Below are 18,128 nucleotides of genomic sequence, written 5' to 3'. Positions count from 1 at the left end.
ATTCGAGGTGATGCTGGATGACAGCATCAAATTAATATGGGGTAATTTTAATGATGTTTGATGTTTACCACATATCAAAATGACTACAGGCAAGAAAACTAAAACTCAATAATGGTCCAAATACCTTGTTTGTATTTAATGGAAATTAGAGTTATATATCTTCTGCTGTTGTAAACCTTTTGTCTTAACAAAGGTATGCTGTCGATTAGTCATTATAAAACTCTTTAGGCTGACTGATTTGTAAGAGTAGGCATGAATCTCATAGTGCCTATTGAAATGTCACTTGATAGCTTTTCGGCTTAACAGCGCCCATTGCATTTGTTGTAAAAAGATTCTTTCAAATTATGATAAATGTATATGAATTACTTTAGTTTTATTATGCTCTTCAACTGCTATACACAGCACATTAATAATATAAGTTAACCCATAAAATATAAAAATAATTTGTTCATAGAGAAAAACATTTATAAAAATATTTTGGTGATTAAAAATATGATGCATTCTTCACAATATCTGATAGCAATGATATTTTACTGAGAAATCACACAACAATAACAATAAATAATTTTCACCCACAAGAGTGCATAATGACATAACCTATTGCCACTAAATCAAATTCAAATCACTAAAATGTAACAGCACCAGGGGTTAATTTAGTTTGAAATTAGATATTTAAGAAGTAATTAATTGTTCTAATGAAAAGCTAACTTCATGAACATTAATAATCTTTAACTCATATTTGGAACATTAGTTCACACATGATAAGATTTTACATTTAATATTCTAAAACCAATCCTTTATTTTTTTAATCATAATTGACTGATCATTTGGCAAAACCATCATAACTAATGTTATGAACAGCACGATAACCCTACTTTGGCTTCTTCTTCTCAGCCTCCCGCTGTTTCACCATTTCTGCGTATCTCTTGCCTTTTGCAGTTGAAGAGTCCCAGTAAGGAGATTTGGGCGATGGTAGCTTTGGCTGAAACCTTGGAGTGAGCAGTGAATGTTGACTAGTTTTATTCATACTTTTATCTCCAATTGTTCTCATACTCATAGGAGTACTAGTGTATTTATTTTCTGATGAATCATTAAGGATACAAGGTAAAGAGCTAATGGAACATGACAATATGGAATTTTTACCCTCAGTCTCAATGCATTGAAGACTCCGTGAAACCGGTATTCCTGAATCTCTCTCTTTTTCAAACACACATTCAAGTGATTTTACAAGTCTATCATCCATAGGATAATGAAATGGAATATTTTCCTCAGCTCTAGGCCAAATGACACTAATCAGAGAACTTAAGCAAAGCCTAATCATCAAAGCCTTTCCAGGTGTTAATTCTGGTGGTATAGAAATCTGCATCTCTGCACGTTTCAGGTTTTTCTGTAAAAATACGTTTACATTAATTTCCATCTCAATTTTGTGCATTATCTAAGAAGAAAATTTCTAAGAAAGAAAAGTCTAAGATGACATTTTTAAGGGATATCCTAATTCCCAGCCAGGATCATAATACTTCAGTGATAAATTAAAAGCCTCTGATAAATCAAGTCAAATGGACAATACAAACTTAATTAGTTGAGTTCCAATATTTTGAACTTAAGAATAATTCTCTCAATATTCATCCCTATCCTTACACGAAATCCCAGAAGGCAGACACTGAAATTATCTTATTTGCAGGTCCAAATATTATTTAGCAGAGTATAATTTGATTATGCACATTCAAAGACCAATGATTAGGCAGATGGTTCCCACCCTTCAATATTTTTCAACCTGGCACAGAATTTATGCAATTCATACAAAGTCATGACCTTGTTTGCAGCATCATCAAATTATCCAAACTCTCAGAAAAATTTTTATTCCAGTTTTCAGTTCTAAGTTTATTGACGAGATAATAGTAATCAATTTGATTCTGCTCTGTACAAAAGTAATTTTATTCTCAAAAAAATGTGTAGCAAAAGAATTAAAATTTCATCATTGGGAATTATTCTATAGATACTGGATAATAATCACTTATACCAAATGCATCATTGCAATGAAATCTTTCAAATAATTTTAGGCCTTGAACTCTTAGTAGTAGTAGTTTTGAGGGGAGGCGACCGACAGCTGAGGTCATTTGCGCCATAGGGGATGGATAGGAAAGGATGAAGGGTGGAGAGAAACCCTGCCGGGTTTCTCTCCTTGAACTCTTGTGCAGCTCATTTTATTATTAGGCTTTAGGCTAAAGAATTGTTTTTCTGCTGAATGGCAAAGTTATTGATTCTTTCTTCATGCTTTAAGAAAATTAAGTTGCAATGTATCTCATTCATATTTTCTTTTTAGTCTCTTTGGAACAATATTTATAGAAGTTCTCCGAATTACAAGTTTAACCTAAGATACTAACAGAAAGCAATGTGAGTGCTCAAACTTGATCTTAAGCATATTGAATTTGTGACAGCTATGATGTAAATGTTACGAAAGTACTCGAGACTAACCACAAAATACACAATTTTTCCCTCAGTCCATTCTCATTACCTCCAATTTGCAATGCATTTAAAGAGGGTCAAATTAAGTGTTGCAAATCTTAAACCTATAAAACTGCTATTGAGGTTGTATGACCTTCTGTATTTCAATAATATTTTGAGAGAGTTGAGGTAAATATTTGTAGAAAATCATAAAATGAAAGAGGAAGAATCAAATAACTTTGACATGTCGTAATTCACGAACCATCCACAACCATGTGCCCTCTGGTTTCTGGCATTGTTTACAAAGGCACTTGCAAACCAGAATGGTCATGTGCAAATTTATGGAACAATCAAAGTTTCTTACCATAAACACCATTAAAAATTAAACAGCTTAAATAAAGCGTCCCCACCAAAGAAGTCCTTTCTATTTACATTCAACATCAAGAATCTTAAATCACAGTACCATAGGATGGAAACCATAGGGCACATGGTTGTGGATGGTTTGTGAATTTTGGACATCCTAAAGTTACTTGATTTTGTATCAAGAGCCTTAGATCTGTAAAAATATTGAGTAGGGGGGCCTGAGATGCAAAGTCAATTTTAAAATACCTTTCAAGCCTTATGAGCAAATGAATCACTTGATCTATTTGTCGACTCCAAAATGGCAAAAAGTAACAAACAAAAATGATTTTTTGTGTAAGTTTTTTAGGATCTTCCACCGGGTCAGGGCCTCCATTTCAGTGCCTGGCTCGTGCATTGTCCTCAGGGTAGATATCTACCCTGAGAATGATGCACAAGTTAGGCATCAAAAGGTTGGCCAATATGGAACCCCTGACCCAGTGGAAGACCCAAGAAAACTTCGTGAAGCAAATACACTGGGAAAGCACCAAAAATGGTTTTATTTATGATATTCAAATGCATGCATGAAATGTATACAACAGCCCAAAAATGGAGGAAAGGGGGGGAGTATATTTTGTAAACTAACTGTATAACAGCAGAGGAGACAAAACTGGTAATACCTTTTGCTAGTGATCTAACTCCACCAGTTACTGAATACAATTCTTGGATATAAGAGAAGTCCAGAAGCTTCACCTTACCATATGCAAACTTATGCATTTGAACAATGACTAATATTTATTCTTACTTAAATCTTTATAGTCACTAAATTGAATGATAAAGCAGTCCACCCTGAACAAGTCAACCATGAGGTAAAAGACTCCTTTTAAGAAGCAGTTATAACACCACAACAAAACCACAAACTTATAATGAGAGTACAATTTTCACTGCCAGAAATGAAATCACTTACAGGGAGAAAGATTTGAGACTTTTTGGACCCACTTTTTGAAACAATTCCTTCCAATTTTCATCTTGCGCATGAAGCTGTTAAACAATACAAAAGAAGAGGTCATTTGATATCCATAACTGTGATTCCAATGAAATGATCAACCAGAAATAGACTATTAAGAATTTTTTTCCTGCATCAGGCATAGAAAATGGTTTCTTTGATTGCGAGTTTTGATAATTGCACAATTGTATTGTTAGCATCAATGTAGATGCTGCGGCATGTTTAGTTTTATCTCACATTCGATAGTATCATGAAACTTAATATACCTTGAGCTAGCAGTGATTTTGTTCCTCTACTAATACATAGATACTTTGCATCTCTCCTGATTAACTCTGCCTTTATAAATATTCAACTATAAGTAGTGTCGCCAGCAATATGATATGAAGCACTATCAAGCATTAGTCACCCGGCCTTCCCAATCAACTCCTGCCACCCCTGGCCTACTCCGTTGTTTGGGCAATGACCGAGACTGCCCTTTGTACCTGGGCCAGCCTTTATAAGCTCGTGGGTTTGAGTGTTGGGGCCTTGTCCCTCCCCCGCCTTGCCAATGCTCTCTCCAGTCTCCCTTGTAGGAGACCAGAAGTGACTCCTGGACCTTACCCTTGCCTTCACCGTGCTCTCTCCGGTCTCTCCGGTAAGGTACCAGAAGCGCCTACCCTGTCCTTCTCCTGCCTTACCCGCAGTCTCTCCAGTCCTTCTCGTAGGGGACCAGAAGCACCACCCTTGTCCTCCCTTTCCCTTCCGTGCACCCTATCCGGTCTCTCCCATAGGAGACCAGAAGCGCCAACCACCCTTGCCCTTCCCTTCTCTTCCCTGTATCCTCGCCGGTCTCTCTAGGAGTCCAGGTTGCATGCCTATCCTACCTGCGCTCTGACCTCACCAACACAGGCTCACTCGATTTGTGAGTTACCCTTGTAATTCCATAGATAATTATAAAGGATTGACCACTCAACCACTGGCATATTTACTCAGGTGCACTGAACTCTGTGTCGTCCACCCTTATGACAGTATTATGAGAGCGTCAACGGCATAGAAAATGGTTGCTTTTAATACAAATTTTAATAACATCAAAATATAACAGAGGCTAAGCATCAATATGTAGCTGCTTATTTTTAAAGGTAGCAGTTCAACTTTATTTATTTAAGTGTTAGCATCAAATACTTTGATCCTTTCCTGTCTCTTCCAAGTATGTTTCGTAAATTCTAATCTGAAAATTTAGGATGCATCTTATGGGCTGGGAAATATGGTAAATAGTTTGGTAGTTTTATCCATGGTATCTAATCAAATCGTTAATCAACTCTCAAATTGTGCTTCTAAAAATTAACGAGAATAAAGGAATTAATTGAATTACGATAGAGGGAGGAATATTGCATGTTACAGCAGAAAAGATGAGTAAGTTGTGCCTTGAGAAAGAACTCAATATTACAACAGCACCATTATTTGTATGATATGTAATCATAATTACTTACAACAGCATTAATGTTTACAATACAAAGTATCATGAACAGGTTAACAACATTTGCTGAGAAGGCCAATGCAGGAAAATGTGGAAACATGACTCTGTGATGGGCTAACAATTTTTAAAATGATTTAGAAACTGCTTATACAATAATATAAAGGGAATATCAGCATCATGTATGTATGACAGCCATGGGAGAAAAACCTTAACTCCATGGATCAAGTCAGCATTTCACAATCAATATTCTTCTCTAATGCATATTTTACTATGAGCCATGTACCAGTACAGTCCATTCTTTGAAGGTAAGCCTAAACCAGAAAATCCTTCAAGAGCAAGGATTCCTTGCTTTTCTTATGGTATTTTGAGCATTTGTGGCAACTATTGTTTATATCATGCTCATATAAAATTTTATTAGAATATCTGAGAAAACTATCCATTTATCATATGCCAAGCATCTATGATACAGCTAGCTTTGAAATAAACCATCTGTATTATAAATCATGATGCTTATCCAAAAGAGAGAGAATAGTGTTCACATCACATATCTTACATTGCCAGAGGACATTTGACATTTATTTATTCCGAGCATGGAGACCTAATGATCTTTCTTGCCACTTAGTTTCTTGCAAATTTCTAGCATCCAAAAGACTTTCATGGCATTTGGATAGGTTTGTCACAGTATTAACAAGACATTTCAGCACAAAACACTTCCATTTGCAGCTGAAAACTCTACCCGAAAAATTTCCATGCCACCATGTTGATTTAATCGAGCCATTAAATTTGATATGATGCTCTATGTACTTCACAGTTTTTTAGAGAATGATGGAATAGAAGCATAACTTTTGGAGGATACCATTTAGAAGTATGCACCTTAAATTAAGCAGGGCAATCAACATATTAAGCAAGATATTTTCATTTGACAAGCATCTAAAACATTAATTCTATGGTTCATCACAATCTTTTTAAAATCAATGCTGAAAAGTCACAAGTCAAGAGATTTGCTCGCAAGAACACACCATCCCTCGTGTTTAATATTCCTTTGAATAGAAAAACTGCCTCTGCAAAATTTAAATTCCCAGCTGCATTGGAATTCTCACATTGAGATTCTTCTGAGGAGACTAACTCATCGTCTTTTCTCATATCCAGAATTCAATTCATATTTCTGATAATGGTCTCTTTTCAATCTATTATGGTATTTTTTTTTCTTGTATTGTGTCTAGTATATTGTTTTGGGGTTCTCTCGGTCAAGCTGTATGCATATTTAATCTACAAAAGAAAATATCATGCTCTATAACCATTGCAGGTATGATGCCCCAAGTCTTCCCCTTGTCAGGAAGTTCAATATGTTGCCTCTCCCATAAGATTCTTACTGTCAATGTGTTTCTAAACAATAATATAATATTTTCAAGCAATGCCAATGTAAGTATGCAATTGCATACAAGATGGCGGATGCCGATAATGTTTGTGCATACTGCTTGGAAATAATAGCCATTAATCAAGTTTGGTGCATCCAAAACAGTGGTCAATTTGATTTCTAACAGCAATAATCTTCGCTATCGATGCAAATTATGCCCAATACAGTTGATTTCTACATTTGACTAACTAAAAACAATACAGGCTCATTAAGAAGACCTACTCAGTTTAGTATTAGATCTGAAATCCTAACTTGCAGACTGTACACCCGATAGAATCCCAAAAAAGTGAAATTTATTACACTGTACAGGTATTTGAATGTTCAGTGGTAAAACTTACTGTCAATGAGCAAATTCTTATTATTTTTGCAATGTATCTACCTCCACTAGGATCCTTTAGGGGCTTCATTTAAATATTGGACAACATGTTCTATAAAATGACAACTAATTCCGCAGGCCTGGAATAATTCTCACGGGAGACTTCAATTGTCTCCCGTGAGATCTCATTGATGGTAATAACAGGTGTATAAGCTTAAATCCCATGTTTACTAACAGATGGCGATAGTCAGCTATTAAGTTCCTATGGACATTCCATTCTTTTGTTTTATGAAATTGATACATTAACAAAATAATGGGTGCACATTATCAGCAATTTCATAAAACAACCCCAATTTTTGGTATGGTAATGATGTCAAGTTTCCTGCCTGAAAAAGAGCATATTTGGTAAGCTCTATTTCTCTGCTTTAATTTGAAGAAATTGGCTGGCGAATAGAATCAAATGTTTGTTGAGGCCTAAGGCAACAATTCTTTATTGGAAACTAGCTGAATACCCGGCTTTGCACGGGTTAGGGAGAAACAATAATATAAATATACTACATAAATAAAAACAAATTATAAAGTACAATAATACCCTACTTCATGCAAATTTAAGAATCTTTTTTTATTTAACACCTGTTTATAAACTACATTTTTTGTTTCATATCCAGGAGAAAGAATATATAAATTTTTAGGCGAACCTACTCTGGAGCAAGTAGTAGTAGTTTTAAGGGGAGGCGACCGACAGCTAAGGTCATTTGCGCCCGGAGCAAGCAACATAAAGTTGCCCATGGCTAAAACATGGCGATCTTAGATCAACACCACAAGACTTTAAAGACTGTCCCTGTGATTTATTAATGGTAATTGAAAAAGCTACCCGGACTGGAAACTGTAATCTTTTAAAGGGGGCCGGGCGGATGCTCTTAACCACTTGAGCTATCGAGGATATGTCTTTTAAAGTTGAAGGGAAGATCAGTTGGGATTAGAGGTATCCATAGAATAAAAATTATTTCACCTTTTCCTTTTCCAGTTAAAATGACTGCCTGGATTATATTTTTCATTAATTTTGTCACACACAATCGTGTCCCATTGCAGAGTATTGGTGGATCTAAATTTTGCAATAAAATGATTGGAGATCCTACTTTAAGTATAAGGCGATGTTGTGGCAATCCAGCTGGATCAAGTGAATTTAGGAATTCCGTTGGATAATTGACGGCTTCGTCAGCATCCACTAAGGTATCAACCGATTCATATTCAATCACGTCTCCTGGCAGCATGGCTAGTATCTCCTTGTTAATTTCATTAACATCATCGTTCTTAGGAGCAAGAATGGCTCTTTCTCGCAACCATTCTAAATTTTTATAATATTGATTAACGTTAGGATAGACTGCTTGTATCATATCGCAGACAGTTTTCACCGATACACATAAATCTGATGACAATTTTATCATACCAGATGCTTCAATAACTAATCTATCTTCTCCAATCTCCAAAAGTTTATTTGCAAAATTTTGAGCATTCCCATCTCTTAAGAGGATTCGCATGTTTTGTTTAAGGCTAATTTCTTGGACATGATTCCATAGAACAGAATGTTTTAAACAGGCATAAATTTCATCGGCTGGAGTCGATTTTGGAATGACAGGCAGAGTTTGACGGAATTCTCCACACAGGAGTACCAGAGCTCCTCCCTCCCATGGTGCAATTTCTCCATGAACCCTGATTTCAGCGAGAACTAAATTAATTAAAAATGTTTTTCCCGTGCCATCAGCAGCATCAAAAAAAATACCTCCTTCTTGTTTATCTACTTGATCCATTATTGTTTCGTACGCGAATTTCTGATCCTAATTAAGAAGTGGCTTTTTATCCGATGTATGCTTCTAAGTCTAAGACATTGTAGCTAGTTTCACGTATATAATCTGGATAAAATACACCCTGTTGATCTTGTACAGGTGCAAAAAGACCGAGTTCCACTAAAGTCTTGTTAACCATGGTGATACACTTTTCCTCCAAAATAATCAAAGTTTTATTAAAAATGTCGGAGTTAAACGTAATATCCAATGTAGGATTTTCACTTCGAACTTTAGCCAGTATATCCTCACTCATTGATTCTTTATATTTTTCCCATAATGTTTTTGGGTTAGATGGATTACAGGAGGTGGTTGTGTTTCTATGACAGCAAAAAAGTAAACAAATTACATACATACAAACAAACACTCTCCTTTATATATATAGAAGATAACTTGCAGAGATTGATTTTGTTGTTTTAAGATGGCCATTTTGACCTGAGCAATAAGGAGCGTGAAAATCTGCCTAGAAAGGCTGAGGGCCATCAATTCCAGGTTCTTTTGGATGAAGATGATACAAAATCCCAAAAAATGCTTGCCGAGCGATTGGGTGTTACTCAACCAGCCATTTCCATGCCATGGGAAAGGTTCAAAAGATCAGTAAATGGGTGTCACATGATTTGAACAAATGTCAAAACACGTGCAAAATCTTGCTTGCCAGACAAAAAAAGAAAGTCGTTCTTGCATCAGGTTGTGACTGGTAATAAAAAGTGGATATATTTGAAAATCCTAAATGCAAAACACTGTGGGTTGATCCTGGTCAACCATTGATATTGTTCGCAAGACCCATGGCTTCGGATGGAAGACTATGTTGTGCATTTGATGGGATCAGCAGGGTGTCATCTACAATGAGCTGTTGAAACCTGGTGAAACTGTCAACACACTTCGTTACCACCACCAGTTTACCAAATTACAACGTGCTCCGCGTGAAAAAAGACCGGAATATGAGCAAAGCCATGAGAAGCTGATTTTCCTTCATGCCAACGCACCATGCCATAGATCAATAATGGTCCATAACTATTTGGAAACACTCAATTGGGAGGAGCTACCCCATGCCACTTATTTGCCAGACTTGGTTTCTTAGGACTAACACCTGTTTTCGTCAATGGGCTATGAGCTTGCTGAGCAGCACTTTGATACTGCGTCCAAAAATTGCTTGACAAATGGTTTGCATCAAAAGAAAAGGAATTTTTTTTGGTATGGTATCCACAAATTGCCTGAAAGATGGGAAAAATATGTAGCTAATAAGGGACAATTTTTGAATTCATAATTTTTTCATACTTCATAAAACTATGTATTTTCCAGCTAAAAAAACAGCTGATTTAAGCTTATACACCTGGTAATCTAAGAGAACTGCTGCATCAATTAGCTTCCTCTAACGTAAAACCCTTGGCTAATAATCTCACAAGAGTTACAGCTATTTCGAATATCCTTTTTGATGACATCTTCACAGTCTATCCAGAATCCCAAGTTAATACTGTTGTTTCTGACCCAGCTCTGTCTGATCGCTGGGCAATTATGTCTGTTTTCAATGTGCCTGAAATTAGCAAATCTGCCATTGCCCCTGCCATATTAAAGAGGATCTTTAGTGACTAACATCAGCCACTTTCAATTACTCTCAAGTCAAGAGAATTAGAAGTCATTGAATGAGAATAACTCCCTGAACAGTAATTTTAACCAGTTCTACGGAACGTTTTTGTTTCACTCTGAATCAGCCTTTTCCCTTGAAACAATTAAGCATCCTAAACCCATTTTAAAAAATTGGATCACTACAGAATTAGGCCTTTGTCCAGGGTATTAAGAACTATTTCATAAAATATTATGTCCTCTACAGATAGCACACTGCACCATGAATATTCCAACTTATAAAAGCTGTACTTTAATATTATTAAGAATTCAAAGAAAGAATTTAATGATAAACTAATCTTAAATTCAACTAATAACACAAAAAAGGCTTGGCATGTTATTAAACAAAATTCTATCTCTGATGTATTGGAGTTACCTGCCCAGTTTAGGGATGAATGAAGTAAACCAGTGGGTCCAATAAAACTGGCAAATGAATTCAAAAGTCTCCTCCTCAAAGCTACCAATGGTTAATGTAAAACATCATCCTCATGATATCAATATCTCCTTTGATGCATCTTTCAAGTATTTTTTTCTTAAACCACGCAGTAGATCAGAGCTTTGCTCAAAATGACCAAGGTAGGGAAAAAAGCCACAACTGATATAAATGGTACATCAGGAAAAATAATACATAACTATGTAGATAACGTGTGAAGCCCCTTACTCTAACTTGCAAATCCAAGTCTGAGAGATGGTGTCTATCCTGACACCTTCAAAGTATCTAAGGTAATACCAAAATGTAAAAACAAAGGGGAAAGAAATGATGTGAGAAATAATCAACCTACGAGGGTAGTCCCAAAGTACCTGACCCAAAAAAGAAAACCAAAAAATTTTGGAAAAAAATGTATTTTTCAATGCAATTTTCAACTTTCCAGCAATGTTGAATAAGTTTGACACCCTTTCCATAATAAGAACTGTATTTCTCCTCAAAATAGCTGTGAACTGCCAACATCACTTCTTCATGGTTGGAAAATCTTTGACCACCGAGCCAGTTTTTCAAGTTTGCAAACAGAAAATTATCCGAGGGGGCTAAATCTGACAAATAGGGTGTATGAGGTAGGAATTCAAACTTTAATTCATGAATTTTGGCCACATCAATAATGGGTTTGTGAGCTAGTGCATTGTCTTTCCTTTTCCAAGATAGGTAATGAAAATTATCCCACGCGCATCCCAAAAAACTGATGCCATGACCTTGCCTGCAGATGAAACTGTCTTCGCCTTCTTAGGAGGCGATTTTCCTTTTGTAATTCATTGTTTTGAGCTTTCTTTTGTCTTGGATGTGAAGCAATTGACCCATGCTTCATCCATGGTTGTGGAACTGCACAAAAATTCTGCTTGGTTGTGGTCAAACTTTGCTAAACACTTAATTGAAACATCTTCACGACAATGGATTTGCTCGAGTGTGAGCAAATGTAGCACCCATTATGCACACAGCTTTCTCATGTCATCCCAAATTTTCAGTTAATACGCGATGTTCCACACTTATTGAAAGGTCTACAATGTCTGCTAGCTACTGTGGTAAACAAAGGAGCACACTCACCCAGATTAGAAACCAGTTCAGCTTTTATATTGGTTGGGCTGAGGCCTTTCAAATAAAAGTATTGTGTAACATAACAATGACCATTTTTCTCTATTTTCACGAATCCACTGAAAACGTTTACTGTTGAAGGCTACCAAACAAATACTAAACAACTTAGCGTCTTCAAACTTGAGAACATATGCTGAATAGTTTGCACACCACCTAATATAGTGATATTTTACAAGTAACTACCGCCATCTCTAGATCAGGCCTGGTACTTTTAGGACCACTCGTAAATCAATAATCCCCCAGAAAAGAAAAATATTCGAGTACGTGTTCAACAAAACCTGTTTACAACCTGCTATCCCCTAAACCATTTGGCTTTATAAAAGGAAAGTCAACAAAGCAGGCAATTTTCAATGCAGTGGACACCATCTTACAACAAATTAACTCTAAGCAAAAAATAATGTTTGTATTCTTTGACTTGTCCAGAGCATTTGACGTGGTTGAGCATGATAAACTCTTGCACATAAGTGATTTAATGGGTATTAGAGGCACAGCACAGCAGTTGTTGTGAGCATACCTCAAAAATTGCCATCAAGGGGTAGCAGTCCAGAAGAACAGGCTATTTTCCTCACTTCAACATTAGGTGTTGACAAAGTCATTCCTCAAGGATCAGTGTTGATTCCAATTATTTCTCATTTATATAAATGATCTACCTAGAAATTTACATATAAATCCTCTCTGTAACTGTGTCTTGTTTGCAGATGATGTGAGCATTGTGCTGTATCAGAAATCATTTCAAGATCCGATGACTTCAGGTGAATCCATTATTCATGACAAAGGCACATGGTGCAGAGAGAATGACATTCTTAATGAAACTATAACTCAGGCCATGATATTCTCTACAAAAACCTGCCATTCTGATAAAAGTAGCTTCTTAGCCTTAGACAGGCAACTGTCAAGTTATTAATGACTATTTAATGACTTCTTTCAATTCTGAAGCATACTGTTGGCATGAATGTTTTAAAAACACACTATTATGGTATATTTTATTCTCTTGTAACTTATGGTATCAATCTGGGAAAGAGAGTTAGCAACTAAGTTAACTAAATTTATCATTCAAAAGATATTGCATAGGTCCATTGGCATTAAACCCGATAGAGCTCACTGCAGACCACTCTTTTATGGCCTTGCCATATTAACAGTCCCTTGTGTGTTTATATATAATTCATTAATTTTCTTTAAAAGAGACCATGACTCTATTCCAATCAAATAATGGCACACACAGCTATGAGACTAGAACAAAAAGTCATCTGTGCATAGTTTCTACTGGCATGACCATGATGACCAAGAGATCTCGTTCCTTGAGCATTAAAATGCTTGAAGGCTTCCCATTAATTCCAAAGAAACTGCAGAGATGGCACAACATTTACTTTGAACAGAGTATCCGCTAACATGAATTTCAATGCAATAATTTTAGAGTGCGAAAATCATTTGAGTGTAAAAATCCCAGTCAAGGCGAATGATTTATGGACTCTGAAATTGATGTATCAAAAGGCTTCCCATTAGTTTAAAAAAATCAGAAATCACTATTTTTGAAAAGAAATTATTTATGTACCTAAATGAAAAAATTTTTTACATTGTGAATGACTACATCAATTCTGGGTGATATTGAATTTTATATTGCACACATATTATGCACGTGGGTGTTATTTTATTTTTTCTGGCTAGTAATTATTAAGGTACTGTACTTCTTGAAGCACCCGACACCAATCCATAATGTGCGATATTCTGTACCATACTATGTATATGGCTATTGAGAAAATAAATTATTATTATTATAAGTAAGTAAAGTAAATATTATAAGTAAGTATTTTTATCTAAATGCTGTTATTTTCAAGGGCAATATGGGTCTCATTTTGTACAAAGAAACTCCAGCTGAATTTAAAACCTCACTGTGCCTAACATCCAAGTGTAAGTTGCGTTTTCTCTTGCTTAAAAGAATGTTCTATCCCATCAGCTGATACCTTTCTTGTTACTAATTTTGTCTATTTCCTTTGAAGTGTTTTATGCTACATGTGTAGCTTTACTTTTGCACTATCGGGTCCTTGGGCAAATAAATTAATATCATTATTTCTTTTATAATAAATCTGCATTATTTACCAAGGATCTGTAGTCCATAATAAAATCCTTATGTTGACCAAATCTGGCAGAATACTAATTTGTAGATCTGTGTCTTAGGCTCAAATTTGTTAAATACAGCCTATATTTTATCTACTTGATTTTGTAAGACTTTTACCAGGCAAAAAATATACTTTTAACAGAGTATCCGCTAATATGCATTTCAATGCAACAATTTCAGAGTGGAAAAATCATTCGAGTGTAAAAATCCTGTACAACTCAAAATATATACTACACAAAATATATACTACACAAAATACTGTTTACACTTACCAATTCAGATGTTGCTCCTACCGATGACAAACTCCATGATGCATCTACAAATCTTTGGCAATGGCACATTGCTTCTGGAGATGACATGGTTATTTTAGTTTTTGACACTGGGCACTGAATTTCTACAGTACAGCCATTAATCATTCCATGGGCCCAGGATTCACCCTCCATTCTTTCAACTTTGGCAACATGGAACCCAATTGATTTCAAGAGGCCAGTTATTCTCACCAAGTCAGGAATTTGATATAGCATATTCTGCATATGAAAAAATCAGAAGAAATCATATAGGACCCCTCATGTAATAAATTGGAAGAACTTAATTAATAATCAACAAAAGAATACATCTTCAATCACTCATCTCAATCAGAGTGCAAAATCTTAATGAAAGCTTTAAGCTAGGGTCAAACTGTTTCATAATATGACATGAAAATGCTCCCTATTAGTGAGCATTTAATAAAAAAAATGAACCCAATTACCTAGCCCACTCATATCAGAAATCATAAGAGCAAAAATGACAGTAATTATCAATGTATACATATCACTTCCAGTCTAACCATTCAATCTGCAAGTTGGTCAAACCTAACAAATGAGATCCCTACATGGTGATTCATTTAAACTATGTATATTATTCCTAAGTGGCTGTAAATCTTACTAAGTCAATCCACTAAAGTTCAAGAAGTGTATAATCAAAGAATGAAAGACAGAACAGTCATTTCTTAAGGATGTTGTCGAATTTACTAAAACCAAGCCATACCACTAAAACCAATCCATTCACTTGAAACCAAATGATGTTTATGATGTATGAAGACATAAAACCTTAAATCGGTACATGTAAAATAGTATCTGTAATGTGGAAATTGTAATAAGTGAAACTGAAATTTCATATTTATAATCAATAAGGTTCTCAGATTTCTTCCATACTGTTTGATGAGCGTTCATGGAGTACATGCAACTAGGTTTAAACTGCTACTTTTAACCATATAACAACAATAAGTCTTTAGGTAGTTTCAATTTCATTTATTCCATAAGCAGTTACATTAGTTGCTAGAGGATGGGGAATGACAGCTAAGGTCATTTTCATCATCAGGAATAGGTGGATATTTAATAGAGGTAAGATTTTCAGGGAATAAGTGAGGTGTGGAGAAAAAACCGGCATTGGCATTAGCCTTCTTTTAACAAAAGGCAGCAAGGGTTTCACAATTTGACATCATTTATGATGGATGGCATACTCCACTTAGGTGCTCTACACACAGCACCCCAAGTAAGAATCAGGACACCACTGAAAAATTTTGCCACCACCAGTATTAAAACCAACGCCCTCAGGGCCACTACACATTCCACTACACCAACCCGATCCCCTGGCTGAATGAAATATCCCTCCAAATGACATAAGCAATCCTATACAGCAATATGAATACTTGGTCTAGCATATGATGATCATACTTTATAACTTGCTGTCATCTCACTGGACTTTGTTACAAATTAGCTTTTTGGAATTAGGATTACCTTTCCAATTTACATTATTATCTCCTAGTTGCCCCAGAATAATCCAATGATTCCATAAAAAATTAGTGCCAGAAATATCCTGGCCCCTCTGAAAATTTCAACACTTATGTGGGCTTTGAAACCAAGATTAAGTAGTTTCTTGAAATTTTCCTTCTACAACTGGAGGACAGTTTTAGCAACAGAACAAATTGTTCCAATAACTTACGACAAAGAAGCTATTGCAGAAGATCCCAGACAGGTTGGGTTTGGACCTACAGCCCTTTGAGTTTATTAGGGGGTGTGTTAATATTAAGAGGGCAACTTCCAAAAATTAAAATAAAGGTAAGCATAGAATTGATGACAGGACTCGTTTTGAAGAAAGCAGAAATAGTTGCAGGCTCGAGTAGCAAACACAGCAGTCCCTTTAAGATCGTAAGCTCGAACTCACGTCAATAATCGCCGAGAGCAGTTTACTTTTGACTCTCTGAGGACGAGTCCATAAATATAAGGCCTTGTCAAGCGGGTGGAGGCCAACTACAGTATGCTATTAACCCTCCTGTTTCACGGAAATAGGAATGCTTTACATATTCTGTAAACGAAAACTAGTTTTTCATGAGGAAAATTTCTTTCCGAGGAGGAGACCCAATACCCAAGGTCAATTTAGCCATCAGTATAGGTGGGTAATATGGTAGAGGTTGGATGATTAGGAAATTAGGATCATTAACTTCAGTCAACGAAATACGCCATGAAAACCATAAATCAACGTCATATCCGACAGGTAGTGCACTTCGTGTGCTCTCCACAAGGCATCTTAGGAGGGCTTTGGATACCAAAAAAATATATACCGCATCGAGGTTTGAACCCGGGGCCAACGGGTTGAAAGACTCTACATTAATCAACGTACCAACCCGATCCTTTAGTATTTCAAGTAACAGAACTAAATGGAAACAATAGAGAGAAAATACAGGAAATTTGACTTCGCCTAGGATAAAATTGTGCCATTTATCGCTCTTCTTAAGAGTAAAACAAACAGACAAGTGCCCATTACGCAACTCAGTTACGATGTGAACGGCGTCAAAAGTTTGAATATTTTTATCACGATTTCCCATTTGACTACCACTGTACTGCACATATTTATAACTATGCTTTAAGCTCTATTCTCCCTAAGATGATAACGAAAAAAGCACCCAAGGAATTGCTGATACCGAATAAATTCATGCGAGCTACTTGGTGACCCGAGCTATGTAAGCATAAAAAAACTCCTGGGTGAAGAAGATATCATTCATTACTTCAGCAAAGAATTTCAATTATACTATCTTACCTTGCGCTCGTAGAAGGACCATGCTAACAGAAAATCCTTGAGAAATTCCTGATTAAACGACTTCTCTTCCACCAAACCCGACATAGCGCCCACGGCAGCAGATATGATGAAAAGAGTTTAAAGACGTTATGAACACACGATAGCTCTGCCGCCTTGCAGGAGCTCGAACAAGGACACTGCCAACCCAGAACCCTAATTCACGAATGCCCGGAAACTTATAACAGAGTGCTGCGTATTAGCGGCTGAAATCAAATATTTCTATGACAACGTAAAGGCTTTTTTATCCAATGAGAGAAGCTCTATGTTGAGCATGAAGTCAAATCCTTCTTTACGCCATATGAATAATACCGCCGAAGTTGGCAAGTACAGAAATTTATAAGGAGAGTCAATGGATTTGGCAACACTGGGAAAAAAACCCAAGTCGTCTAACAAGAGGACAGATGTCGTTAAGGTAGTACTTAATACAACTATCTATGTTTTCAATTCAGCGAATATCATAAGGAATATTTTTCATGAAATGACGAGTGTGACGATATTTTACTAATTACAGATTTGCCCTGAAGAACTAATTAATCACAATTCAAATAAAGTATCGCGGGAAAACTAAGCCAAACACTTTTTAAAATGTATTAAAAGCTACTCCCGTTAAATAAAACGGAAGTCAAGGACATAATAAAAAGACTGTGTACTTTTCCACAGATTGTTATTATAAGGTACAGTGCGTTTCACTGACTTGCGGCATCATCAGGTACCTGAAGATGCCGCAAGTCGGAGAAATGTATTGTACCTTAAAATAAAAATCTGTCGAAAAGTAGTCTTTTTAGTTTTGATATGAAATGCTTCAACGAAGTGAAGCCTGAAACAATAGAATTCATGGAGCACCTAATAATTACTCATGCATGC

General features: G+C 36.0%; 1 protein-coding gene across 1 annotated transcript; it reads right to left on the bottom strand.

Annotated features, from left to right (window-relative positions):
• Nucleotides 1-871: 871 nt before the first annotated feature.
• Nucleotides 872-17,556, bottom strand: LOC139700256 (uncharacterized). The gene is made up of 3 exons (XM_071598882.1): nucleotides 17,226-17,556; nucleotides 14,420-14,674; nucleotides 872-1,387 (listed from the first exon to the last, which is right to left on the bottom strand). Exons 1-3 carry the CDS (start codon nucleotides 17,307-17,309, stop codon nucleotides 872-874), a joined length of 855 nt encoding a protein of 284 aa, XP_071454983.1. The 5' UTR covers nucleotides 17,310-17,556.
• Nucleotides 17,557-18,128: the final 572 nt, after the last annotated feature.

Source organism: Hetaerina americana, unplaced genomic scaffold (assembly GCF_022747635.1).
Source record: "Hetaerina americana unplaced genomic scaffold, ioHetAmer1.1.p SCAF_10, whole genome shotgun sequence".
Classification (NCBI taxonomy): Eukaryota; Metazoa; Arthropoda; class Insecta; order Odonata; family Calopterygidae; genus Hetaerina; species Hetaerina americana.
Note: the sequence above shows the minus strand (reverse complement) of the source record. Positions and strands in the feature narration are given on the sequence as shown.

Coding starts and splice junctions, on each gene's coding strand:
- LOC139700256 (XM_071598882.1), bottom strand. CDS start 17,309: ATGTCGGGTTTGGTGGAAGAGAAGTCGTTTAATCAGGAATTTCTCAAG. Junction 14,675..17,225: donor GGTCCTTCTACGAGCGCAAG/GTAAGATAGTAT, acceptor TTTCATATGCAG/AATATGCTATATCAAATTCC. Junction 1,388..14,419: donor TAGGAGCAACATCTGAATTG/GTAAGTGTAAAC, acceptor GTATTTTTACAG/AAAAACCTGAAACGTGCAGA.